The 26,358-nt window shown below is 44.5% G+C and overlaps 1 protein-coding gene and 1 long non-coding RNA gene across 3 annotated transcripts; one reads left to right on the forward strand and one right to left on the reverse strand.

Moving 5' to 3' along the window:
* Window positions 1-2,603: 2,603 nt before the first annotated feature.
* Window positions 2,604-11,803, reverse strand: LOC107541292 (uncharacterized). The gene is made up of 3 exons (XR_001603608.2): window positions 10,910-11,803; window positions 3,125-3,284; window positions 2,604-2,722 (listed from the first exon to the last, which is right to left on the reverse strand). It is a non-coding gene; the product is annotated as an uncharacterized LOC107541292 (long non-coding RNA).
* A 1,614-nt stretch (window positions 11,804-13,417) lies between these two features.
* Window positions 13,418-16,978, forward strand: CDKN2AIP (CDKN2A interacting protein). 2 transcript variants are annotated; one of them, XM_087814073.1, is made up of 3 exons: window positions 13,418-13,769; window positions 14,158-14,288; window positions 15,151-16,978. In XM_087814073.1, exons 1-3 carry the CDS (start codon window positions 13,498-13,500, stop codon window positions 16,494-16,496), a joined length of 1,749 nt encoding a protein of 582 aa, XP_087670199.1. In that variant the 5' UTR covers window positions 13,418-13,497; the 3' UTR covers window positions 16,497-16,978. The 2 variants fall into 2 exon arrangements, with proteins under 2 accessions (XP_087670199.1, XP_087670200.1); XM_087814074.1 differs by having other exon boundaries at window positions 14,158-14,257; window positions 15,151-15,236.
* The last annotated feature ends 9,380 nt before the right edge of the window (window positions 16,979-26,358 follow it).

Here is a 26,358-nt window from a genome sequence, read left to right on the forward strand (position 1 = left end):
CACACACAGGACCAATATCATTTACAACAGATGCCCAAGTTCTAAATAAAATACTAGCCAAAGGATATTGAGCAAGAGTAAAAACTGGTCAAATGGGTTCCAAGCCGAAGTCTCACATGCAGCCTTCTACTTACAGTGCACCCTGCGTGCCCTCTGAAGCTAAAGTTCTAGGGTGACAGGGGTGCGGAGGTCCTTCCATCGCTGACCTGATGTGCTCTGGGGAGAAACAATGAGGGTGGACCAAGAACCGAGCATCAGGGAAGCCTCTCCAAGGGCAAGGACGGCCCCGACGGTTCGCCCTTTATCCACAACAAAAGGGGATGCAGAGCTGCCTTGACTGGGGGGAGCGCTGGCTTCTTGACCCCTCCTACACCAGTCCAAGGGTGGCAGGGGGAAGAAGGCGGAATATAAAGATCTAATCCAAATGAAAAGACATGCCATTTTTCTGGATGAAAAGACTCAGTGTGTGGCCTGGCACTTCTTCCCAAACCAATTTCTATGCGCCCCACGACCTGATGGGACTCTAGTTGCATTGACTTTGACTCAACATCTCAGATGAGGTCCAGGGTGGTAGTGGATGTTGGTGGCCGTAGTGGACCTTGTCAAAAATGAGACTCATATGCTAGACTTTCAAGTTCACCTGGAAGACATGTTTGAAAAATGAGAGTAGAGACTTGAAATGTCATATATTACAATGTATATTTTTAAAACTGCCATAGTAGTCAGGCAGTTTTAGGAGTAAAAGGCGGAGGTTTGAGATATACAGAAGAGAAGGCCATGGGAAGACGGAGGCAGAGATTAGAGTGATGCAGAGGGGTAGCTGAAGCCACCAGAAGCTAGAAGAGGTGAGCACTACCCCCCCACCTGCCACTCCAAGCCATTTACAACATGGCCAGGCCCAGGGATGCCTGGAGGGAGCAGCTGCAGGTCTGTTTCCTGCGTTGCCCTGTAGGGGACAGCCTCACATTTAGGAGAAATCAGCTTTGCTTCATTCATAAACACTAAGTTAGCCTAAGACACTCGAGTGTGTATTCTGTCAAGGCTCTACCCCTTCCCCAGAAGACAAAATTTTGTGGTACAAATTTTATAAACTTTATCCCTGGGTAAAATGCCTAGAGATGTCATTCTTGGTCCTCAGGTGCCAAGCCTCAAACAGAAGACATGGTTTTGACTCTCCACTAGACCAGTGTTTCTCAAAGTGCGATAAACGCAGCACCTGAAAGTCCAGTTTAAAATTCAGAATCTAGAGCCCACGCCCAGGTTTTCTGAATCAGGATCTCCTGGAGTGGGACCCAGGGATGTGCACTGAGAGAAATGTTCTCATGTGGTTTCCACGCACACTCAAGCTCGGAAACCACGGCACTGACGCGCCTGTGACATCCCTCCTCACTCCAAGCACCTGACCTCGATTACAGTCCTGGTTCTGTTACTCTCAGCCTGTTGACTGTGCCTCCAACTTCCCATCTAGAAGATAAAGAAAAATCTTATCTGCTGCATGGTATTTGTCTAACTTTCTTTGAAATCCTGAGATCAGAGGGGCCAGATAAACATAACACTATTATTTATCAACCCTTCACTGACAAAAGGCCCTGTCAGCATTTTCTTTCCACTCTACACTACTTTCTTGCCACTGTAGGGAGGACCTGGGAGCCATAGAGATGGTTATTTCCCTCTCGTTGCACATATATGGGCAAGTTCAATGGGAGCTTTAGATACATTTTTTTCCCCTTTGCAATATTCTAAATCATTTCTGCGAACTGCCCCAGGCCAATGGACCTGGTGTAGTCTGAGCTGCTCAAGTCTCCAAAGGTCTCATAGCCCAGCCTCCGAAGCCAGTCACTCAGTGGACAGCAAAGCCAGTCCCCTTCTCCAGCCACTCAGGGCCAGGCGCAAACAGGGAAGCCCTCTGTAAAGTGACTGAGTGTTTGCTCAGTGCATGGTACTATTTCTCTCAATGCCCCAACAGCCCCATGAGCTGGCCTCATTATTTTTATTTTCAAAGCAAGCGCGATAAGGCCTGGAGAGGTTAAGTAGCTGCCTGAAGGTCACAGGACTGGTGCGTGGTGTCACTGTCATTGATGGCTGGTCTGTAGCATCCTGTCTGTGTGCTCGGAGCCACACTCTATCATGCCACGTTGCAGAGTGGTGCAGGGCACTGCTCCATGCTCCATGCAGACCATCACCAGGAGGGCTGCTTGCTTCTTCCTCGTCCCCAGGCTTAGGGAAGGGGCTCCACAAACATTGGTGAGTAAATTATGATCCTACATAGGAGTAGTTGCTTGCCCTGAACTTGCGCAGACTTTTCTCATACAGGCTGCCTGACTGGACTGGACGCCCTAAAACCACCTGCCCCGGAGACCCTGCTGCTCTGCCTTGCTGTCTGATGGGATATTAGTTGTATTGGAAGCCCCCGCCCTTTCCCCACAAACTGCTTGCCTACTATGTGCTATAAACTGAATGTATATGTCCTTCCTCCCAAAATTCATATATTAAAACCTAACCTCCAATATGATGGCATTTGGAGGTGGAGCCTAGGGAGGTGATTAGGTGATGAGGGTGGAGCCCTCATGAATGGGATTAGTGCTCTTACAAGAGGCCCCAGGGACTCCCTTCCTCCTCTCTGCAATGCGAGGACACAGCTGGAAGACAGAACCAGGAAGCAGGCTCTCACCAGACACCCAATCTGCCAGCACCTTGATCTTGGACTTCCCAGCCTGCAAAACTGTGAGAAATAAACAGTTTGTTATTCAAGCCACCCAGTCCGTGGGAATTTCTTTATAGCAGTCCAGGCAGATGGGCTCCAAATATTCCACCTGCATTCAGCCTGTGGGACTGAATTTCCCTGTGGCCCCAGGCAACTGAAGAGTCCTTGTCTTTCCAGGGTCCAACCTGCTGCAGCTCGAGAGTCTCCATCAGAGGCAGGCTATTCCTCCCCACCCTGTCTCACTGTGGGTGCCATTCCAACCTAATCACACTCACAGGTGTGAGAGGATGATGGATCATCAATACGGATTCAGGGACGTACTGTGCAAACAGAACGCCAAGCTTTTATGATCCTACATTCTCTCCCGGCTGGTGATCCCATTGAAATTATTACAAGTAATAAAAAAAGCAATCATCCTACCATGTCGAAGATATAGAGTGGGGCGTTCAGCAGACTAGAGACTTCAGCATTTTTATGGGGGTGGAAGGGTCTGCAGCACTGTGGGGAGAGCTGTCATCCAGAGATGCGGCCCAGGAGGCCCCCAAGCGGCCCGCAGAACTCCAGGCTGGGCTGTGCAGAGCTCAGGAGCGACAAGGGAAAGGACGTGAGATGAGGGTAGAGTAATGAAAAGATGTGTGTGTGTGTGTGTGTATATATATATATATATATATATATATATATATATATATATATATATACATATATATATATATATATTTTTCCCCTTACAAAAGTGACACATGCACCTTGTAAAATTCTCTTGCTATTGAAATGCCTAAAGTAGTATGAATAATCTTTGCCTCCCATCCTGCAATGGTTGGAATACACCTCCTTACTCCCTACAAGTAATTACTGGTAACAATTTCTGTATCTCTTTCCATATCTTTTCATTAATTTTTTGAAACACATACAAATAAATGTGTATTTATAGGTTTTTAAGAGATAAAATGGGATCACACGAAAGGTGATGTTTTAAAATGAGGTTTTATTTTAATTCAGGTCTGGTGAGACTGCCATGGGAAAGACAGTTTGTCACTCACAGTTCCCAGAAGGAGGGGGCATGCCAGCCACCCAGGACCACTTGGGGAAGCACCAGGGTCAGGAGGCAGGAGGAGGAAGGGGAAGGCATGGGAAAGAGCCTTTATTATGGTGTTTGTGGGAAGAAATGAACCAGGCAGGGTCAGCGGGCAGGCAGGTTTGGGGTTGGTTAGTAAGAACAAGATGTATAGCTGCCTGGTGCCTGGCCCCGGGGAGGTTAGGGCAGGGGCGGTGGCTCCACCTGTGAGCGCTCAGGGACGGAGGCAGGCGGTGGTCTGGGCTCTGGGTTGGTTGGCCTCATAGGAATCCTAAGGACACAGGCTACCAATACCCTTTCAGGTGCCCTCAAGACAATCACCTTGGGGTGAGTGAAAGGACCACGCAGAGCCAATCTCCTTATTACCCTCCCAGCCCCAAGTAGCCTACACCTTCCACCAGCAAACTTACACCTAGAACCCTACAGCCTCAGAGAAAGGGAGCCCGGGGGGTGTTCTGGCCCAATCTCTCCAGGTTCCAGATGAAGAAAGAGAGCTTTGGCTTTTATTTATTTCTTGTCATGAGATGGTACAAATTAGTGGGTCCCTTCCCATCAAAGCCTCCTCCTGTGGACACAGTCACAGCAGCTCTAAGGTTACTGTCTCAGGGCATCTAGAAGGGCACTGATGGCCTGTTCTTAGGATTCCCTTGTGAGGTCTGAGGCGATTTGGGCCACAGCCTCTTATCCTGTGCCCTGAGCACAGGAGTGAGGCTGCCCCTGGGTTCCCTGGGGAGCAGAAAAGGCGCCCTGTCTTGGAAGCCATTCTGCGTGGGCAGGGCTGGGCTGTGGGGTGGGAGAGCAGGAGAAGGGGACTCCCTGGTCCTAGGACAAAGGGCTCCATGGTCTGGAAAGATGGCTTTCTCCGCCCTCAGGAGCAGGCCTGAGGTTTCACTGACTGCTCAGTGGGGCTCAGGAGACTTGAGTGCAACCCCCTAGGAATACTTAGCTGTTCCCACTGCCTCTGTCCCCAGCTGAATCGAGACTGCGAGAAAGGCCAGGAGAGATGAAGTGCCCCAACCTGGGCTTCAGAAGGAGGCTTTGTTTGGTGAGATGTCCTTTGCACCTGCTTTTGGGCCTATCACACTCGCTGTCACGGAAAAACTCGTGAGTCTTCAAAGGAGGCTTGAAGTGGAGTGTTAAACAGATTGACGGAAGCTAATAAAGGACTAAAGCCCGGAGCCCTGGGCAACTTCCCTGGGATTCCCGAGAGCCGGGCAGTGAGGGGAAGGGATGAAAGTCTCTTGTCACCCCGGGGGGGGGGGGGGGGGGGCACACAACTGAAACATCCAAGAGCAGGTTCTACAGACAGGAATGCGACCAAGTTCACAGAAAACTGCATTAACATCTGATGCCATTGAAGTTTGCTCTCAGCTGTGCTGGGAGAGAGACACTGCACCGGGAAAAACGGCCTGATTCGGGAAAAGCCACCGTACTATCCCACACATTCTTCCCGACCAACAGAAATAGAGTAATAGACTTTCTATTTCTTGCTTTCGTTTTTTTAAGATTTCAATTCCAGAGCATTTGGCCTTATTGATGTCCCATGTTTCCTTTATAAAAATTCCCTTTAACATGTTTGAACCCTACTTGTCACTGACAGAAAGACTCAAGGATGCCTTAGTAGGAATGAAGCTCCTAAATGCGACAGTCCCCCAAAGGAAGGGACTACAGGCGAGTTCCCAGCAACCCTGCCCTCCTCCTGCTGGGCTCCTGGCTCCGCTGTGGATCTCAGGGCAGTCCGTGTCCCTGCCAGGCGCTCAGGTGCAGGGAAGGACATGACACATTAGGCGGCTGCTGTCACTTCAGATGGACGGTGTGCCCTGTGAGGGTTTGTACTCTATTCTCTCCTTGCTTTTTCAGGCACTGTGAATTCCCAGCATGAGGTTAACCATAGATCAACTTGTACCCGGGAAGTGATGGTTTCTTTGTGTCTGACTGGGGACTTCAAGTTGGCTAGTTGCTAACTCTTCTCTTTGGAAACCAGGACTGGAGAAAAAAATGCCAGCCTGGAAATCAGTGTTGGGCACTGCTCAGGGGCCTCCAAAGTTCCTAAAAATGAGGAAACAGCCTCAGTGATCCCTGAGTCTGCCAGGAATAGAATTCTCTGAATCTATGATGTTGTAACAGAACTGGAGTAATTCCCAAATGTTTTTTTTAATGGGTATGTTACAGCTTCCCTCTCCGAACCCATAACCAGAGCACTGTGATCTCTGCCTTTCAGGTCAACCAACAGTGACCCTCTGTCCAGAATCCTATGACCGACCCAGAGCCACTGAGGCCACCGCAGCGCCCCCCCCCTCCCCTTGGGCAGTGGGACAGTCCCAACACTTGTAGCTCCTCTTGTATTCTAAGCTGAAGTCTTCCACTAATGTCTGCTGCCCCCACGTATTTCCCGGACAGTGCCATCAGATCATCCCACTATAATGAGCGAATTCATGGCTCTGGAGGAAACATAACTATGTTTTTTCCTTTCTTATTTCCTAGTGCTAGTTTCATACGGTAGTGATAAAAGGAGCATTCTGATCCTCTTAAGCGCTGGCTTGGAAAAATAAATAAAGGTGAATAAAAATTCCCCACGCTCTTCTCTCTGCATCAAGGCCCAGTGGAATCAATTTCCCCGCGCCGAGACCGCTGGAATCAATGGAGTGAGCTCCTGAATTCATTTCCACTGGATTCAGCATTGTAAAAATAATTGGATTGCGCTACACCCTTAACACTCTGTCAGGAAAGAGAGAAATTGTGCCTTCGATAGCAGGCGGGATGGAAACTGGGCTGAGGACTTAGGAGGAGCTATTATCAAGTCCCAAAAGAGCCTAGCAGTGCTCCCCTCAATGAGGTGTTTAAAACCGGCTTCCCTAGTGAGAACGGGAACACTTTCTTTGTTCCCATCTTTAAAATTAACTGCGTAGTATTACCACTACCAATGAGGTGTTTAACATCAAAATTGCCTTCCCTGGTGAGAAGAAAAACACTTACTTTGTTTCTTTTCTTACAATTAATGGAGGTTTTTGAAAACTCATCCTATTCAACCAACAGTTGCATAGGGGAGAAAAGATGGGATTTTTAAATGTTGCTTTTGGTCGCTCATCAAAGGTTTCCAGCACATTCTTTTAAAATGTTTAGACCACTTAGGGAACATCTGTCCCTCGGCTTTATTTCCCCAATTATAGTTCAGAACACTGGTCTGACTGGTGTGACCCTGGCAGGGAGTTAGTTAACAAGTACTCGCTAGAATGAGAGAAGGAAGGAATGACTCACTCCACTAACCCATATTCCTCCACATTCCTCATGAGCTTGCAAATTTATAACAAGCCTACACTCCTTGTTCAATGAAGTTAAAGAAATTGCTTATTAAAATTAAAATTAGTTTCTAGTATTAATAACTGGGGGGGCTTTGATAGATTAGGCTAGATGCTCCCTCCCTTCCCCATTTTCCTCAGGGGAGTCCAGAGGTGGCTTAACTTCTATAAGCATCTGGCTAGTACTTGAGATGGGAGGTGTTCCGTGGTCACTACCTTTTGCAAGGTACATCAGAATGTAGAAGGCAAGAGAGACAAAGTCTTGACTTTTACAGGTCAAAAGTCCACGGGGGGTGGGGGCATAGAAGATAAAGAACCAAGCTACCCCTTATCCAGATGAGAAATTCTCCAACGGAAAGGGGAGGCGAGGGAACCAAGAGAACTGACTGTTGGGTGTTTCCCTGTGGAGTACCCCGTGTCTGCATCCTTACCCCCAAGCCTGAGTTTCAGAGGGAGAAGGAAGAGAAGGAGGGGTGGGGAAAACGATGGAAACCACAGTTGGCTTGAGGGATCCTTGAGCCAGGTGTGGCCGATGCCCCATTCCCAGCAGAGCCCCTCCTCCTAGCATGGCACGCAGAGTAGATGAGAAATGTCTGCGGTGTCTGAGCCAGTGGACCTGAGAGGGCCGCAGAGAGCACCTGTGTTCCCAGCATGGCACAAGCAATGGAAGGTTCACCCTGCCCGAGAGGGGCAAGGGGATAGCACGAAGCATCCTCTGACCTCGAGGCTCGGCCACAGGGGTGAGGAAGCAGCGGCCCATAGGGACCTCCATGGACCAAAACCTGAGAGGGAAGATGGCCATTTCAAGGGATGCCTGGGAGCTCCTCCCCTTCTCTCCCAGCTTAAGCCCCCATGCCTCAACACTATACAAGCCCCCTGGTAAGGATACTCGAAACCCTGAGTGGACTGCAACTGGGTCCCCCTCCCCCCTTTGTGGAATGGGACCTTAAAACAGAAAAAGAATTCAGTCATAAAAAAACACTCTCTGCACACCTTGAGTTTTGGGGCTGAGACTTGTACCTGCTGAATGTAGCTCATTTGCAAAGACATTATTTACATAAACCAAAAAACTAATTATTACAACTGCATCATTGCCAAAAAACATAAAACGTGTTTCTAAAGTTTATTTATTGAGTGTAAACTATGTACCAGTACTGACCTGTTCTCTTAAACACATGATCTATTTTTTTTCCTTACAATTCATTGGTGCCACTATCCCCATTTTACAAGTAAGAAAACAAGGACTTCGAGAAGCTAAATAATTTGCCCAAGGTCCCAGTGGTGGTATAACATGGAGCAAGAATTCAAACCCAGGAATGTCTGACTCCTAAATCAATACTATTAACTAAGCTAAGTGATGTACTGTCCTCTCATTTGGCTTCCCAGACTCCTGTAAGAACATTTCTTTCTACTTCCTTCGCTGCCTGTAGTTTCAAGGCAGTTGTTACCAAACCCAAGTTTATTTGCCCAACGCTTCGAAGGCCAAGATTCAAAATGACTGAGTTTGGAGTAAGGAAAGGTTTATTGATCGAGAAGGCGCCAACCAAGAAGATAGGAGACTTGATGGTAGCTCAAATCTATCTTGCTCGCTGGACTAGATTAAGGGTTTTAAGGGGTTAGGAGGAAGAGGTATGCATAAGTACTGGTGGGGAAAGATTCTTTTCTAATTAATTAATTATTTTTAAGTGGGCAAGCTTTAATTGAAGGATCTTGGAACTTGGCCATTTATGGTAAAGGGACGTCAACACCAGATCTTCCTGGGCAGCACTCTTTGCTTCTGAAGGTTATGCTCTGGACCTTTGGTTCAGGGAGGGGGTTGACAAGACTTTGGCCCTGGATGCAGCTGGCGGTCAAAGTGCTCTCATCTGTGCATGCTCTGGCTGCATGATCTGAGGTTGTGGTCTGTTATCTCTGAGAATCAACTCAAGATATTTTTAAACAGGATAGGACCATTTTGAGCTGGTTTTGTGGTTACGCAATCACATATTTGTGTACTGGAGCTCTGGGTACAAAGAGACACAAATTTCCTATCCTTGCTACTCCTAGTTTCCCAACTGCCCGATAACTGAGTGGATTATTACTGTCGTAATCTATAGTGCCTGGAATTAAGTTTTGAAGGGTTTTTTTTTCCCAATTGATTTTTAGAGAGAGAGGAAAGGGAGAGGGAGAGAGAGAGAAATACCAATGTAAGAGTGCAACATTGACTGGCAGCCTCCTGCATCCCCCCCTCCCCCGGAAACTGGCTTCCAGGCATGTGCCCTGACTGGAAATCAAACTGGCACCCCTTCAGTGCATGGAACGGTGCTCAATCAACTGAGCCATAGTGGCCAGGGTGGCTGGACTTAAGTTTTAGCTCAGTTCCTATTTCTTTTGCAGCCACAACATCTTGTGAGTTAATCAAAATTGCCAATTCATTAAACTTCACCAAGGAGTAAAATGTGTCAGGAGACAAAATTCCAGACCACAAGTCAGCAGACGACACCCTCGGATTCTCTCTTCCTCTCCCACTAGCCAACTGACCTCAGGCAATTGCTCAACTGCTCTGTTTTCTTATCTATAAAATAAACATTGTCTTAAGGTCTCCTTCCAGCTCTAACTTCCCATGATTCTGAAGAGCCAGGATCAAGTTGTTATTTTATGGGAACTTAAAATGTATTTCTTCAAATAATAACTCTTCTCTGATCTCCACCTGTATCTTTCTCCCAGACTTAAATCTCCCACATTCTAGGATCAGGCACAGGTGAAGTTTCACAAAGGGATGGAATATAATACCTCATCTTGTTGGCATTAGGAGGAACACAAAGACTAAAAAGACAAAATTGTCTTCATCTGACTATATAAAGAAACATAAGAAGCACTATGAAAAGGTTTTATCACTTTGGCTAAAATGTGGAGAAAAAGGCAGTCATACTAATAGGCCTGGCTCCCACAGGAGAACCGTCTTATGCCATTTGAAACTACTTACTATCACCTTTTCCTCAAAATCTTTTCTGGTATTGGTGGCTTTTCTGTTCACTTGGCCATATCTCCATTTCCTCAAGTGTAAATTCTTTGAACTTTTGAGTTTGTTATTTTCCTTACATGATATTGACCCTATTCAGATGTTTTATTATTGTCAGGATGGACCCATGACTCAGATCTGTACAATCAGAATACTTCTTACCTTTGGTTAGAGTGTTTATTTAAGGGATACATATATGACCCAACAAAACCAATGGGTTCTTAACAGAACTTCAGGACATTGGCAGAAACTCTCGGAAAAAATAAATTCTGATGGAGGACATATACCGTGGGCTACTAGGAAGCATCTTGCCACTATGTAGGAAGAGCTTGCCCAATACTGAAGCTAATACAAAGAAAGCAAAATGTAGAGATGAGAAGAAAAAGGCTTCCTGATTACAGTATATTGTTTGAGTACTTGGAGCCCACAGTCTACTCCCCGGACCATCAGTAACAGCCAAGAAATTCCCTTTTTGTTTAAGCAAAAACCATTTTAAATCATAATTTTTGTCAACTTCAACTGAAATTAATCAAACTAGAATCTGTAAACATGTAGAGAAAGTCCATAGTTCTCTACTTCTTCACGTCAGTAGATGCCCAAGGAGTGTTTCCAAAATTGAGGTAACCACTAATGCCACAGGAAAAGAAGGTACAAGCATACCTCTAAGACATTGCAGGTCTGGTTCCAGTCCACCACAATACAGCAAATGCACAATACAGTGAGTCACATGAATTTTTTGGCTTCCCAGTACACATAAAAGTTACATTTACACTATACTATAGTCTATTAAGTGCACAATAGCATTGTATCTAAAAAAACAATATACATACCTTATTTTAAAAATACTTTATTGTCAAAAAATGCTAACCATCATCTGAGCCTTCAGGGAGTTGCAGTCTTGCCTCTATGCTGATAAAAATGCAGTATCTGTCAATAAAGTGAAATGCAATTAAACGAGGCCTGCCTGGACAGTGGAATCCTATGTTTCATTTACATGTTGATTTCACTCTCACAGCAGCAAGCAAATGTATTGACCTTTATTAATGTTAAGGCTTAACATAAAACTAAATGGTCCAGGCAGAGCCAACACTTCCCTCCTCCACCCCATCCATCCTTCCCCCTCAACCCCCACTGATTTTCATAAGTTATCGTCTCATCTTTTCTCTCTGAATCTCTCCAGACCAAAAAGGAATTTAGAAATTTGTTCCCTATGATGAGGCCTTTAAAAAATAATAGCCCTAGCCAGTTTTGCTCAGTGGTTAGAGCGTTGGCCCCAGACTGAAGGGTCCAGGGTTCCATTCCGTCCAAAGGCAAGTACCTTGGTTGCAGGCTCCGCCCCAGTCCCGGCGAGAGAGGGAGGCAACCAGTGGATGTGTCTCTCTCGCATCCATGTTTCTCGCTCTCTCTTGCCCTTCCACTCTGAAAAGCAATGGAAAAAATATCCTCAGGTGAGAATTTAAAATAATAAAAATAAAAAATAAATGTTGTTCTTCCCAACTTTGTGGACCATGGTCTATGCCCTGAATCTTTATATGCAAAGTCAACTTTATAGGAATAAAAAAACCCAAACATATATCTTTTCTCTTAAGCACCTGGTCCTTTCAAATAATAACTCCAGCTTTCAGACCATATTGCTCTTATTATATCGGGTGTGGCTTGGACAGGTGGGTGTTGTCCACTGCACCAAAAGGTTGCTGGTTCAATTCATGGTTGGGGTGCGTACTAGGGTTGCAGGGGGTGAGATGCTTCACACTCACATTGATGTTTTTCTCTCTGTCCCTCTTTCTCCCTCCTTCCCTCCCTCCCTTAAAATAAATAAACTATTCTTTAAAAAAAAATCCCAAAACATGAATATCATCTAGGTATGTAGTCATCGATTATTGTACTTGCTATCTCCCCCATGTCAAAGAATTCATGAAGGGAAAGACCATAAAATTTTCCAGTCTGAAACTGCTGGATTTCCATACCCTTTCACCCCTCCAAAGTTTCAGGAATATTCCCTGAAGAGCAAAACTAGAGATAAAACCCCACATTTCAAAATTTCTGTGTATCTCTGTTTTTATGAAGTCTCTTTTGGCATGGCAGCAAAGTGGACGATTTTCATGTAATAGCTGCATTTTGATTGTTCCAGCTTGTATACCGGGTGGGGTAAAAAAGTAGATTTACAGTTGTGAGTTCCCAAAACACAGAGTTTATTCTTGTCTATTGTCTTAATTATTGTTATTTTCTATATAAACCGTAAACCTACTTTTGCCCTACCCTGTATAAATTACATGGTTTTTAAAAAATTGTTAATTTTATCTAAATGATCGGTTTTTTTTCTTGCTTATTCTGGTTCAAGCATTTTAAAATAAAAATCCACATATAGTAAAGGGAGATCTTTCACAATTTAACATTGTTACATAGCGCCTATTCTAGCTTATTCTTCTTAAATTACGCATAGACCTGAAATTGGGAACATACGACGACGACGCTGGCAGTGGCCGCTGTTAAGCGGGGCCTTATAAAGCGAGAAAAGCAGCTCCGAGGGAGCGGCCTGGGGCGCGGGAAAGGGCCGGCTCCGCGCCCCCTCCGGCCGTCTGTCCGGCTGCGGGTCCGTCTTTAAGGAAACGGATGCAGGGCGTCCCCGCGAGGCGCAGTTTCGCTCAAAAACCACCCCGGGAGGAAGCAGGGGTCGCCGGTCGGACCGCGGGGCGAGGTCGAGTTTCGGGCTGTGACCGCGGGACACCAGCGACCCGCGCTCCTCGTTACCCCGCGTTCCCCGCACCGCGACCGCTGCTTCCCCAGCGCGCCGGCCCCGGGCCGCCTCCGAGCGCCGCGCCCGCCGGGTCCCGGGCAGCGGTCCGCGCGGCGGCCGACCGCCGGAAGGTGGAGGCGGGCTTTCATCAGGCTCCGCCCGAAGCCGGCGGGACGCGGCGCCCGGGACGCGCCCGGGCCCGGCGGCCAGGAGGCCGCGTGCCCCGCCGCCCGGCCCGGCCTCCGGGCTCCGAGGCGCGCGGCGTCACAAAGGCGAGCGGCCCGCCGGGGGCTGCGCTGAGGTCCAGCCGCCCCGGCGACCACTAGCGCCCGCCCGTGGTGGGCGGGTGGCGAGAGCACCGCCTCCCCTCCCCCGGGCCCCGCCCCCCTCCGCCGGCCGCGGCCGCGGCGTCGCGGCACCTCGCGCGCCGCAGAGCGTGCTGGGAGAGCCGCGCCGGAAGGACGCACGGCGCTCGGCGGCGGCGAGGTTATAAAAGGGAAGGAGCCGGCGGCGGGCGGAAGTGGGCGGTTCGGCTGCTCCGGGCGCTGTTGTTTGGGCTTTGGCCCTCCCGAGGGGCGCTCTCCGGACGGCCGCCGGCGCAGGCCGCAGTGACAGGGCCGCTCGCCCGCCTCTGCCCCGGTGCAGCGTCTGCTCGCGGCCTCGGCGACCTGCGGGCCCAACATGGCGCAGGAGGTGTCAGAGTACCTGAGCCAGAACCCGCGGGCGGCCGCCTGGGTGGAGGCGCTGCGCTGCGACGGCGAGACTGACAAACACTGGCGCCACCGCCGGGAGTTCCTGCTCCGCAACGCCGGGGACCTGGCCCCCGCCGGCGGCGCCGCCTCCGACACCGCGGAGGAGGCCGCCGACGCCGAGAGCGGGACCCGCAGTCGGCAGCTGCAGCAGCTCATCTCCTTTTCCATGGCCTGGGCCAACCACGTCTTCCTCGGGTGCCGGTGAGTGAGGACGCGCCCCCTGGACGCGCCCCCGGGTTTTGTCTTCGGCCGCGGCCTGAGGCCCGGAGCCGGCTGCGGGGCGGGGAAGCGCGGGAAGCGCGGGACCCGCCGCTCTCTGGGGTGAGAAGGGCGGCCCTGCCGGAAGCCGACGCGAGGCGCCGCCGTAGGTGCCCACGGTGGGTGGGGGCGCGGCGGGGTTGCCGGCCGGCCGGCCGCGCTCCGGGGCACGGACGCGGAGGTTCGGGTCGGTACCGAGGGACCCGCCTCCCTGGCGCCGGCGCGCTCGTTCCTGAGGCTCCTGGAAGCGGTTCCCGGAGGTTGGTACACTTGCAACCAGGACACGCCGTTCCTGCGGCCTATTTAAGAGTGGCTTTTCCTTCTTTTCCAGGTACCCTCAAAAAGTTATGGATAAAATACTTAGTATGGCCGAAGGCATCAAAGTGACAGATGCTCCAGTCCATACAACAAGAGACGAACTGGTTGCCAAGGTGAAGAAAAGAGGGATATCAAGTAGCAATGGTTAGCAGATCATAGCTGTGAACATACATAGGAGTTTAGAACATAAGTTTTATGTAATTAGGAATTATTGTTATTAATTTTTAACGAGCTGGAATAATGTTATGTTCCACTGTATAATGTTAAGTTGAAATGTTAAACCTAAATTGTGTGTGTGTTTTCGGCTCTGAATTTGATAGTTTCACTGCTTTTAGATTTTGAGGTGTCAAATGTCTGTGTTGTTGATTTTTTAATATTAGAAATTAATGATATTTGATGCTGTTTAAGAAGTTAATGATGTTATTCCACGTTTGTTTGTTTTTTAATGAGTTGTGTGTTTTTGTTTTTTTTAATATATCTTTATTGATTTCAGAGAGAGGAAAGGAGAGAGAGAGACAGAAGTATCAATGATGAGAGAGGCATAGATCAAATCTGCAACCTGGGCATATGCCCTGACTGGGAATCGAACCCCGATCGCCTGGATCCCAGGTCCACACTCAACCTCTGAGCCACGCCTGGCTGGGCATGTTTGTTTTTTAATTAAGGGGCCAGGGAAGGCCACCTTTTTCTTCTAGAGAGAGGAAGGGGGGGAGAGAGGAACATCAATTGGTTGCCGATCACAAGCACCCTGACCCAGGATGGAACCTGCAACCTGGGTTTGTACTCTGACCAGGAATCAAACCCTCGACCTTTTGGTGTACTGGACAACACTCCAGCCAACTGAGCTACACTGACCAGGGCTGTTCCACCTGTTTTAAAGAAACTACTGGTCCTGAAATATTTTTGCCTTGTGCCTTTATTTTAATGAATGTCTTTCTGTCTTATATATTTTAAGCTGATGTGTATGGGGTAGACTTAGTCTCATATCTGTTTTCCTTCTTTTTAGAAGGGGTAGAAGAGCCAACGAAAAAACGAGTTATAGAAGGAAAAAACAATTCTGCAGTTGAGCAAGATCATGCAAAAATTTCTGCCAAAACAGAACATGCATCAGCTCAACAGGAAAACAGCTCAGCATGTACGGGGTCATCTACCAAATCAGAGAGTAGTGGGAACGCCACTCGGAGCTCTGCCCCCTCGAATCAGAGTAGCTCTGCAAGTGATGGAGATCGATCTGTTTCCCAAAGCAGCAGCAGCAGCGTTTCCTCTCAGGTAACAACGGCAGGGTCTGGAAAAGCTTCTGAATCAGAAGCCCCAGATAAACATGGTTCAGCATCGTTTGTTTCTTCGTTGTTGAAATCCAGTGTGAATAGTCATGTGACCCAGTCCACAGATTCCAGTCAGCAAAGTGGGTCACCTAAAAAGAGTGCTTTGGAAGGCTCTTCAGTCTCAGCTTCTCCAAGCATCTCAGAGATTGAGGTGCCCTTGTTGGGCTCCTCAGGAAGCTCAGAAGTAGAGTTGCCACTGTTGTCTTCTAAACCTAGTTCAGAGACAGCTTCAAGTGGGTTAACTTCCAAAACCAGTTCAGAGGCAAATGTTTCATCATCGGTTTCTAAAAACAGTTCCTCATCAGGCACATCCTTACTAACTCCCAAGAGCAGCACATCAAATACATCAATGCTGACTTCCAAAAGCACTTCACAGGTAGCTGCATCACTATTAGCTTCCAAGAGCAGCCCACAGGCCAGTGGATCTCTCCTTTCCAAAAGCACTTCCTTAGCAAGTGTGTCCCAGCTGGCTTCTAAGAGTAGTTCTCAGACTAGCACATCCCAGTTGCCTTCTAAAAGTACTTCCCAGTCAAGTGAGAGTTCTGTCAAATTCTCTTGTTGCAAGTTAACCAATGAAGATGTGAAACAGAAGCAACCTTTTTTCAATAGACTGTATAAAACGGTGGCGTGGAAGCTGGTGGCTGTTGGTGGCTTTAGTCCTAGTGTGAATCACGGAGAGCTTCTAAACGCAGCTATTGAGGCTCTGAAAGCAACACTGGATGTGTTTTTTGTCCCACTAAAAGAACTGGCAGATCTGCCTCAAAATAAGAGCTCTCAAGAAAGTATTGTTTGTGAATTGAGATGCAAGTCTGTGTATTTGGGCACTGGCTGTGGAAAAAGCAAAGAAAATGCAAAAGCAGTTGCATCCAGAGAAGCATTAAAGTTATTTCTCAAGAAAAAGGTGGTGGTAAAAATATGTAAGAGGAAGTACAGAGGCAGTGAGATAGAAGACCTAGTGCTCCTTGATGAGGAATCAAGGCCTGTAAACTTACCTCCAGCATTAAAACATCCTCAAGAATTACTATAATATGTGCAGAATATCACTGTATACAGTATCTGGGTTGGAAGAGAAAAACTGGCTTTTGTATAATATAAACAGGCTTTCACAAATTTTGTATTGCTTTTTTCCAGTTTTGCAGAAAATTTACATTCTCTTCACACAAGTAGAAGTTGTAAATAACTTATGACAGTACACATTAAAAGATATGCATTAACAGCATACCAGTATGCTGTTTTATTTGCCGAAGAAAATACTGTCTTCTATTTTTAATGATACATTAGGTACGGTGTGTAGTTCTCTAGAGTCTTAAAACTTTTGTACTGCTTTTGATTTGGTGAAAATGTATTAAGTTGTCTACCGTGCATTTTTTTTCCTAGTGGAATAAACCTCCCACATCAAGAAAAGGGGACCATAGTATTTGAATGTCTGAAAGTCTGAAGCTTAAGGTTTTAAGAATGTTGCCCATAATGTTGAACGTGTCTGTTAAAAAAATAAAAGAAAAAATAGTTGCCTCAGACTATTTTTATGAGAAGTTGTAAGCATTTTTAGATATAAAGCAGTTTAAAGTACTTAAGGTTATTTTATTCCGAAGTTGTTTAAAATTCACCATGATTTTGACCACTGCAGATTCTTTAAGTGGGTTAATAATTTATGTTTTGAGGTAAAATACAATTTACACTTTTTCTTAAAAGACATAAAATGTGGGTTTCTATATTAAGCATATTTTGTGACTACTGCTATTAACAGATTGATTTGTTTAGATATTAAATGCTTTAAGCTATTTTACCTTTTCAAGAAGTTGTGTTTTTTTTCTCATCTTAAGTCCAAACCAATTCCTGCAAATAAACTTCCCACTACTAGTCATTGTAAATTACAACCAAGTAATTTTTCATAGCTGATTTACACCTTTATGAGTAGGGAAGGTACAGTTCGCAGATCTAGAACTGGATGGTCTTTTTGTTTACAAATCTTAATCCTGGGAGGACTAGAGAGCCATGCTCAGCTCTTTAATGAAGCTGTTCATTTGAACTACATTTGTTAGCAATGAAGTGGAATCCTGTTTTTGTGTCTTGGGTGATTCTAATTGTATTACTCCACCGTGGTATATTTCATTTTTCTTCAAACTCTGGCCCAACATGTTTCATTATCTTTGTGGCTTTTCTTCTGGCTTTCAAGATGCTTCACATTGAGCAGTAATGGTGATAATGTACAGAGAAAAGTCAAGAAATAACCTTTCTCATGCCAGTTATACTAAAATAGGAAACATAAGTATTTAGAAGTTATTCCTATTTTATATTCTAGAAATAATAGATAAGGGTACTTTATATACTTGAAATAATAAGAGTTGTTTTTATTTTACCAGATAATATTTAAAAATGATTGACTTGAAAATGTTAAATTGGATATCACAGTTATGTCCATAGTCTATAAATGGGTTTTGAGAAGGAATAACATGAATGTGTGAAAGCACTTTTAATTAGTTCTCTTTTCTTAGTCTTGGCATGTGTATTTTGTGGGACAATGAGTGTCAGAAACAAGCCAAATATTACAAAGAATACATTTCTATAATGTATCTAATTAGGTCAGTAATTTTCTAAATTGGCTTGTTTCAAGTTAATATAAAGATTATTGAAAATATTTTAAAGTCTAGTAACCTTTTGATATGGTAGAATTGGAGGGAGCTGCTTAGTGTAAAAACAAATATTGTTTAATTTGTAAACATTTATTTGCTATAAACTTATTAAAAGCTTATGAAATAATAAAATTTTAAAGAATTCATGATTTAAGAAAAATGCATATTTTACAATTCTTCAAGATAATATAGTGTAGAAGAAAGCAAGTTTTGGAATCTCTTATTCTTGAGAACCTAGGCTCCCTCTGGGAATTTCACCTTTAAGCTTCATCTGTAAAGTAGGACTAATAGCTGCCACAGAGAACATTGAAGATTAAACAAGATAATACACGTGAAGTGCCCACTATAGTGCAGTATACCTTAGTTTATTACAGCTTATACATGCGTTCTGATTTCCTCACAGCCTTATGAGTTAGCTATTCTCATTTGGCCCATTTGTCAGATGAAGAAACTAAAAGAAAAAAAAATTGATCAAAGATCGATTACAAATCCCTATCTGATTCCAGAGCCCAAGCTTTTACTATGTTGTATTGCTTACCTTTCTTCTCCAAACGCTAAAATTTCAGAAAATCCCCCTCAAACTGGTTTTCAACTTGCTTATTGTTAGTGACCACAACACCTTCAAAGCCTCATTCCCTTGAGATGAGTCACACCAATAGCTCTTCTGTTTATTAATGCTTCTCCTTGGTACTGGAACATTTTGAATAGTCTCAACTAGGGGATTATCCTATATGGGTGCAGTTAAAGTTTGTTTAAAAATAATCCTAATAATTTGCAATCACGTTTAGTGACTAAATGGATTAGTAAGATGGGAAACTGAATTTTTTTTTTTTTTAAGCTAGAGATGATGTCCTGAGACTGATTTTTCTTGACAGTGCTAAAATCAGGATTTTTTTTATTTTTTTTGTGTGTGAGAAAGTTGATTTTGAAGAATGGTGGTGTCGAGTTTTTAACCCAAATTCTTGGGGCCTGCCAGTGCTGCCGTTGGCTGGGATAATTGTCATAAGGACATATAATTCCTACTTTCCATTCTCAATTCCTGCAGCACCTCTTTGGGCTATGAGCAGGAGTGGGGCTAGCCGCCAGGAGGCCCAGTGTAGTTAGCCAGCTTCCTTCTGCAACAGGTACTAAGAGTGGATGTAGGAGGAAAGCCACCTGTTTGCTACAAAATGAAACATCTGTTTTTAAGTAATATGCCATATTAGAATTTGTAATTAGTAGGGACTCAGGTCATTTAAGGGACCATGACATAAATTAACATTAAATAACAGCTACCACTTATTTTTAATTGTGAAATATAATTGCAGGAGCCCATGAGGTCCATTTGTATATAAATACCAAGTTATTAACTGAATGCCCGTATAACATTTACCTAGGTCAAAAACCAGAACTATCAGCACTGCAAGAACTCACCGTATGAATAGCTACCATTTATTCTATACCCACCACATGATGTTTACATCTTGTTTAAGCCTTCCTGAACCCTGTGAGGTGGGTTGGTATTGTTGATCATGTTACAAATGAGGAAACTGATGACCATTATGAATTGTTTCCCTCAAGTCACAGAACTAGTAAATGTTGAAGACTGAATGAACAACCCTTGGTTCTAATTTGGGGCACTGAGTGTGAACACCAGTGAGACATGCTGTCCCGTGATACTTGTTTTCTGTGTTCCAGAAAATAATCACTTTGAGGAAAATTTGAGAAATTTTATTTAAACTAGAAAGTTTCTAAAGAAGTAAACTTTAAAGGAAACAGGCATTTTAGACGTGGGTCCCTGACCTCTATAGCATGAACTTTACCTGTGTCAGAATTGCAGTGGTGGAACTAATGACAGTTTTCACTTAATGAGCCTTCCTGGTTTACCCCGACTATACACAAAGAATGTTTCACCATAGGAGGGTCCAAGAGATAGGAAGAGGCTTGAGTGAGAAATACTGAAGGCTTTGGGACTGTAAATACAGAGCTGTTGAGCTGCACAACACCAGGGGGCACCATTCACATGGAGTATAATGGATGCCACTTGATACAATGAATAATGTCCCTTGGAGTTCTGGAATCCCTGAGGTGGTTGTGTGAGTAAATTTATTAGAAAAATCTTACTTTAAAATAATTTGAAATAAGTATTGGTGGTCTGTGAAGCATGGATAATGTATAAATTCTAATGAACTTCTTGGAGGTAGCATATGCTAAAGTTATTTGTTGATGCTGTCTATATAGGGAATTATTTCAAGATAATAGCCTAAAATTAAATATCAGGTGAAGTAAGGCTGCTTTGGTTAGGTTAAGGATTTTTTTCTTTACTCTCAAACCTTGGGGGAATTTCAGGAACCAGGCAGATATGGAATAAAACTCAGCTGCTCTGTGGTCTTGCCTACAGATACATCCCTTAGTTACATCAGGTTTGCTCCCGTGCATTTGATGTAAACCCACTCTCGCTCAGTTTCCCTTGCATCTTTTTCTTGGCTCTATTAATTTTTTCTTGGCTCTATTAATTTTTTTCTTTTGCTGATGTGAGCAAACATAGAAGTGCCTAAAGACAGTCTGAAACCATGGAAGATAATACTTAAGAAGTCAGACATTCCATAAATTTCAATGAGGAGTTGGTTCTGGGAGAAAAGTGCAAAAGCAAAAATTGCTTGACCCCTTTTGATTCCTGTCAGTATGAAAGAAAGTGGGGAAGAGTGGTACCTTGGAACAAGGTCAGCTCAAATCTGTCCCCATGACAGATTTGTGAATTTGTTTACTTTGGTGGTTTTTTAGAATTTAAATTCTGTCCCTTTTTATTGTAAGGGAATCCATGCCATAATACATTAAAACCCAGCTTCCCTGCTGAGCCTTTAACCTACAGCTGATAAACTAAAATAACATCAACAGCATATTGATTTTCTATTGCTGCTATAACAAATTACCACAAGTTTGGGGCTTAATACAAAACTGTAGGTTAGATGGAACGTAGGTCTCCCTGGGCACAGATCGAGGTATTGGCAGCTCTGTGTTCTCTCCTGGAGGCTCCGCGGGAGAATCTCCTTCCCGGCCTTTTCCAGCCTCCGGAGGCTGCTGCATCCCTCCGCTCAAGATCCTCTTCCTCCCGCTGCAAAGCTAGCAGTGGGGGGCTGGGGCCTCAAATTGCATCACACTGATCCTGCTGCTGCTGTCACATCTCTTTCTGACCCTGACATCTTTGCCTCTCCTACTTTTTCTGCCTCCCTTTACTTATAGGGACCCCTGTGATTGATTACATTGGGTTCACAGGGATAATCTCACTATTTTAAGATCATCTCATTAGTTGATCATCTGACCAGCTTTAATTGTCTGCAGCATTAATTCTCCTTTGCCATGTAATGTAACATACAGGTTCTAGGGATCAGGACATGGATACCTTTGGGCATCCATTATTTTGCCTACCACGTGGAGGTCTGAATTCACCACCACCACCACAGCCACCCCTATCAACACCTTGCTGGCTGGTCACACTGTACATGTGTTTCCATTTCTGAACGTTGCTGAGTGGCCATGAGATAACTCGTGTTTGCACTTACATTAATTTAAGTGATTTTAAACACCTTGCTGACCGGTCATGACGGAAAAGAAGCTGGCCACACAGGCGAGTTCTGGCTCGAAACAGCCAGTCAGCAAGGTGTTAAAAATGTTGGCTTTCTAACTTCATAAGTGATAAGGGTTGACTGCCTTGCTTCTGAGCAAGATACACTGCAGAAATTGCTAGTTTAAAATGAGTTCTGCCACACAGCTTGATAACTGCTGTAAGGCTGATACACTTATTTTAAGTGATGTTGGATCACAAGTAGTCTTTGCTGTGTAATCCTAAAGGTTTAATAAGGGAGCCTCCTGCTACTCCAGGTGTCCTTAAATAAGACAGACTCTCTTAAGAGTCAAGTAATGGCAGTAAAATCTCAGCTGCAATGGTAAACAAGTTGTTGAGTTTTCCAAGATTTCTTTAGGGGCACAGTAGACAGAGTAGAATTGCAATTTTGCCACAATGAAGCTAGAATAGCTATGAAGTAAGTGCTCCATGGCTAACTTAAGTATTGCCCGACCTCATAAATGTTAAATAACTTCTCACTACTGAGCAAGATACATCTTAAATCTATAGCTCTCAAGTATGGTTAGATAAATAGCCAAGGGGCACATCTAATTATTAAAACACTTGATTGTACATTCTTCATAGCCATAAGTTAGATCCATCCTAGGCATTTAAAAAAAGTCACGTTAAATACCTAAAATTTCATGCAAGAGTCCTAAAGAGTTCAAAGGGAAGTGTCCATGAGGAACGTGACAGCGTGCTTCACTCCAGATACTATGTATAATTCTAAAAACAGGTGGTTTAAAAAGAAAATTTACAAATTCCAGTTTTGTGTAGTTCAAAGAAAGAAATCTTTATTTGGAAAGAATATCCTTATTTCATTACAACTTTCAAAACATTTTTAAGTGTTCAAAGGTAAACACAGAAGATAACTAAATTTGGGAGTAGCATGCATAATCAACAATCATTTGGAAACAGTATATGTAAGAGTGTTGTGATGATTAACTTTATGTGTCAACTTGCCTGGGCCACAGGGGCGCCCAGATATTTGGTTAAACATTACCCTGGGTGTGTCTGAGGGACGAGATTAACGTTGGAATCTGTGGACTTTGAAAGCCCATTGTCGGCCTTGTCCAATTCACTGAAGGCCTGAGTAGAACGAAAGGTGCTCTCTCTGCCGGAAGGTTCAAGGTGGGACATCAGTCTTCCCCTACCTTGGACATGGACTTGGACTGGAACATAGACCATCGCCTCACCTGGTTCTCAGGTCTTCAGACTCGGACTGGAACCATTAGCTATCCTGGGTCTCTAGCCTGCTGGCTGCAGATCTTGGGACTTCTCAGCCTCTACAACCATGTGAGCCAATTGCACACACCACACACAGAGTCATGTTATATCCATATATATTATATATACATACTTTACACATATGCACTACAGTGCAGTTATGTGATGCAGCACCGCCACCCCACCCATAAAAAAGCACCTACAAAAAACCAGTAGCTGAGTCTTCCCCAAATGCTGGAGCTTTCCTGTCTTTGGATAGAAAGCCAACAATATTCAGAGTGACATAATCTTATATATACCCAAAAGATTTTGAATTCATTTCAACCTACACTTAAATGTTTTCCATTATCACAAAACAATGAGGGGGATGAATAAAAATAAACTTGGAAAGAAACTGGAGAGTCTAGATTAAGACCCTGATTGATCATATTCTTCAAGTCTCAATTCAGAAGGCACCTCTCCTGAGAGGCCTCCTTTGCCCACATCAATAAAGTAGTTCCCACTCGACCGCACTAGCTTCGCACTAGCACTGAGTTCTCAGCTGGAATTCCAGGGAACCCTGGGTTCTGTAAGATGTCAACAGTGGTTCCACAAGAGCCAGTGATTGAAAACAAATCATTTTGTAAAAAAATGCACTGCGTGCCCTAACCGGTTTGGCTCAGTGGTTAGCATCAGCCCTCGGACTAAAGAGTCCTGGGTTCGACTCCAGCCAAGGGCATGTCGCGTACCCGGTTGCAGGCTCCATCCCCAGGAGGCAACCAATCCATGTGTCTCTCTCATGTCGATGTTTCTTTCTCCCCCCCACTCCCACTCTCTCTGAAAAACAGTGGAAAAAACGTCCTCAGGTGAGGATCACACACACAAAAACAAACAAAAACTTTGCACAGTGCAATGCCAGCCCTCACAGTGACAGCTACCACTTGTTAGAGGGCACAGGGCAGTGTTCATTTGAGCCTGTTCTGTGAGTTTTTGACTCTAGATAAGGGAGTCCACCTTATCAGTGGTCAGCACTACTGCAGGTGGAGGGGAAGATGGTATCAGCCTCTCCATCCTGAATGACAACTCCCCCAATCTTCCATACCTGCCACCGACTGACAGCGGTAAATAAGCTCCACCAGTTAGAATGGTGGAGAGAAATTTCTAAAGAAGGAATTTAAAAATATATATATCTTGCCCGGCCGGTTGAGCATCAACCTAGGTAGGATCCAGGCGATCAGGGTTCGATTCCCGGTCAGGGCACATGCCCGGGTTGCGGGCTGCAGCCGATCAATGGTTGTCTCATCATTGATGTTTCTATCTCTCTCTCCCTCTCCCTTCCTCTCTCTCAAATCAATAAAGATATATATTTTTTAAAAAGCAATAAAAATATATATATATATATATATCTTTATTGATTTCAGAGAGGAAGGGAGAGGGGGGGAGAGAGAAACATCAATGATGAGAGAGTCATTGATCGGCTGCCTCCTGCACGCCCCCTGCTGGGGATCGAGCCCACAACCCAGGTATGTGCCCTGACCCGGGAATCAAACCTCGATCTCCTAGATCCTAGGTCGACGCTCAACCACTGAGCCATGCCGGCGGGCTACAGAAGGAATTTTTTGAATGCACTGTGACTCAGCTGCCCAACCCTGCTGCTTTGCTGATGTAAAGGTAGCAAAATGTGGATTGTGAAGAGAAGTAAATTGTTACCTTTTTTGGGCTTGTGTTTCTCTTGTTTAGTTTTTTTTATTATGCCTGTTTTATATTTGTGTTTGATTTTTTTAAATGTCTGATGGTCCAATATGGCTATTTAAAAAAAATATTATTATTGATTTTTAGAGAGAGAGGAGGGAGAGGGAGAAAGAGAAACATTGATGATGAGAGGGGAACATCGATCGGCTGCCTCCTTCACACCCCCTACCAGGGATCGAGCCTGCAACCAGGCATGTGCCCTGACCCGGAATCAACCAGCAACCTTTTGGTGCCTGGGAGGATACCCAACCAGCTGAGCCACACCGGCCAGGGCCAATATGGCTTTAGGAAAATATATGGGATTAAAGAGAAACATTCTGGGCCTAAACCTATGCACAATTCTGTAATTAAGACTAATTACAACTTTCTAAGTCTTTTCACTGTGCTAATAAAATGAAGAATATACAAAAAGTTACTTATCAACAGGTTTCAAGTGGGCTGGTAATCCAAGCTGGCCTATTCACTGTGTGTTGTCAAACAATTTAACAATGCAGCAACGGCTCCAAAAATTTTGAAAAGAACTTAACTACAAATCACAGCTGTTTGATAATAAAGGTGCTGATTCATTCAAATGGCTACTGGAAACTCAAAACAAAGGGAGTAAAGTTTGTTATTGTTTTATTGTTTTTTAAAGTCACTTTCAGGGGATAGGCTCAAGAAGTAATTGATTTAGTAGCAGAACTTATTACTCAGAAAAGGAAAAGTCACACAGTTGGTGAGTCTATGTAAAATGCTAGGATAAGATTCAATAAGAGAAACTGAAGAGTCTACTCTCAATGGAATGATCAGTCAACGTAGTGATGACATGTCCCATGATGCTGAAAAGTTTTGTATAATGAACTGAAAACAAGTGTCTCCATTCAGTTTGATGAGTAAACAGATTTTACCAATAAATATCACAGTGTAGCATTGCTAAGATTTGTAAATGATGATAAATCTCAAGAAAGCTTGCCTGCTGTGAAGATCCACCTGAAACAAGCAAAGACCAAGCTACATTTAGTATTTTCCTTTATGGAAACAAAAGTTCTGTCTTGAAGGAACTGTGTTCACAATCTGTGCTGATGGTGTCCAGCGAAAGGATGGTTCCATAAGAAGCTTCACCTCCCCTGGAAAGAAAGGAAAGCCCGACAGTGTCACAACACACTGCTTTCTTCACAGAGAGTTGCTGAAAGTAAAAACCTCGTGAAGATGAAATGCCAAAGTTCTGAGTGATTTTACAAAATTGGTAAACTGCATTTAAACAAAAGCCAGTTCACTTGAGTATGTTCTAAAAACTGTGAAAACCTGGATAAGGGCACATAAATCTCTTGATACACAGGAAAATCCGGCGGCTTAGCAAAGAAGAGTTCTTAATCTGGGTGTTTGAACTGACAGGTGACTTGCATACTTTTGGGAAAACAGTAAGCCAGATTTTCCGGAAGATAAAGGTCAGCCAAAACTATTTAGCAAATACTTCATCACATGATCTAGTTGAACATGTATCTGAGGCCAGAGAGAAATGTTTTGACTCCAAGTAACAAGATTCTTGGGTTTTGGAAAAATCATGATAAAATCTTGAAATGTTTCCACTACTGTTTGGCCCTAAGAGTGAGGAAAGATATCAGTCTCAAATCTTACTGAAAACTACCTGGAAGAACTGCAAACAAATGAGACAATGTTTTCCCTTCCTTCCAACACCAACCACTGAATGACCA

The sequence above is a fragment of the Miniopterus natalensis genome, chromosome 2 (assembly GCF_054644295.1).
Source record: "Miniopterus natalensis isolate mMinNat1 chromosome 2, mMinNat1.hap1, whole genome shotgun sequence".
Classification (NCBI taxonomy): domain Eukaryota; kingdom Metazoa; phylum Chordata; class Mammalia; order Chiroptera; family Miniopteridae; genus Miniopterus; species Miniopterus natalensis.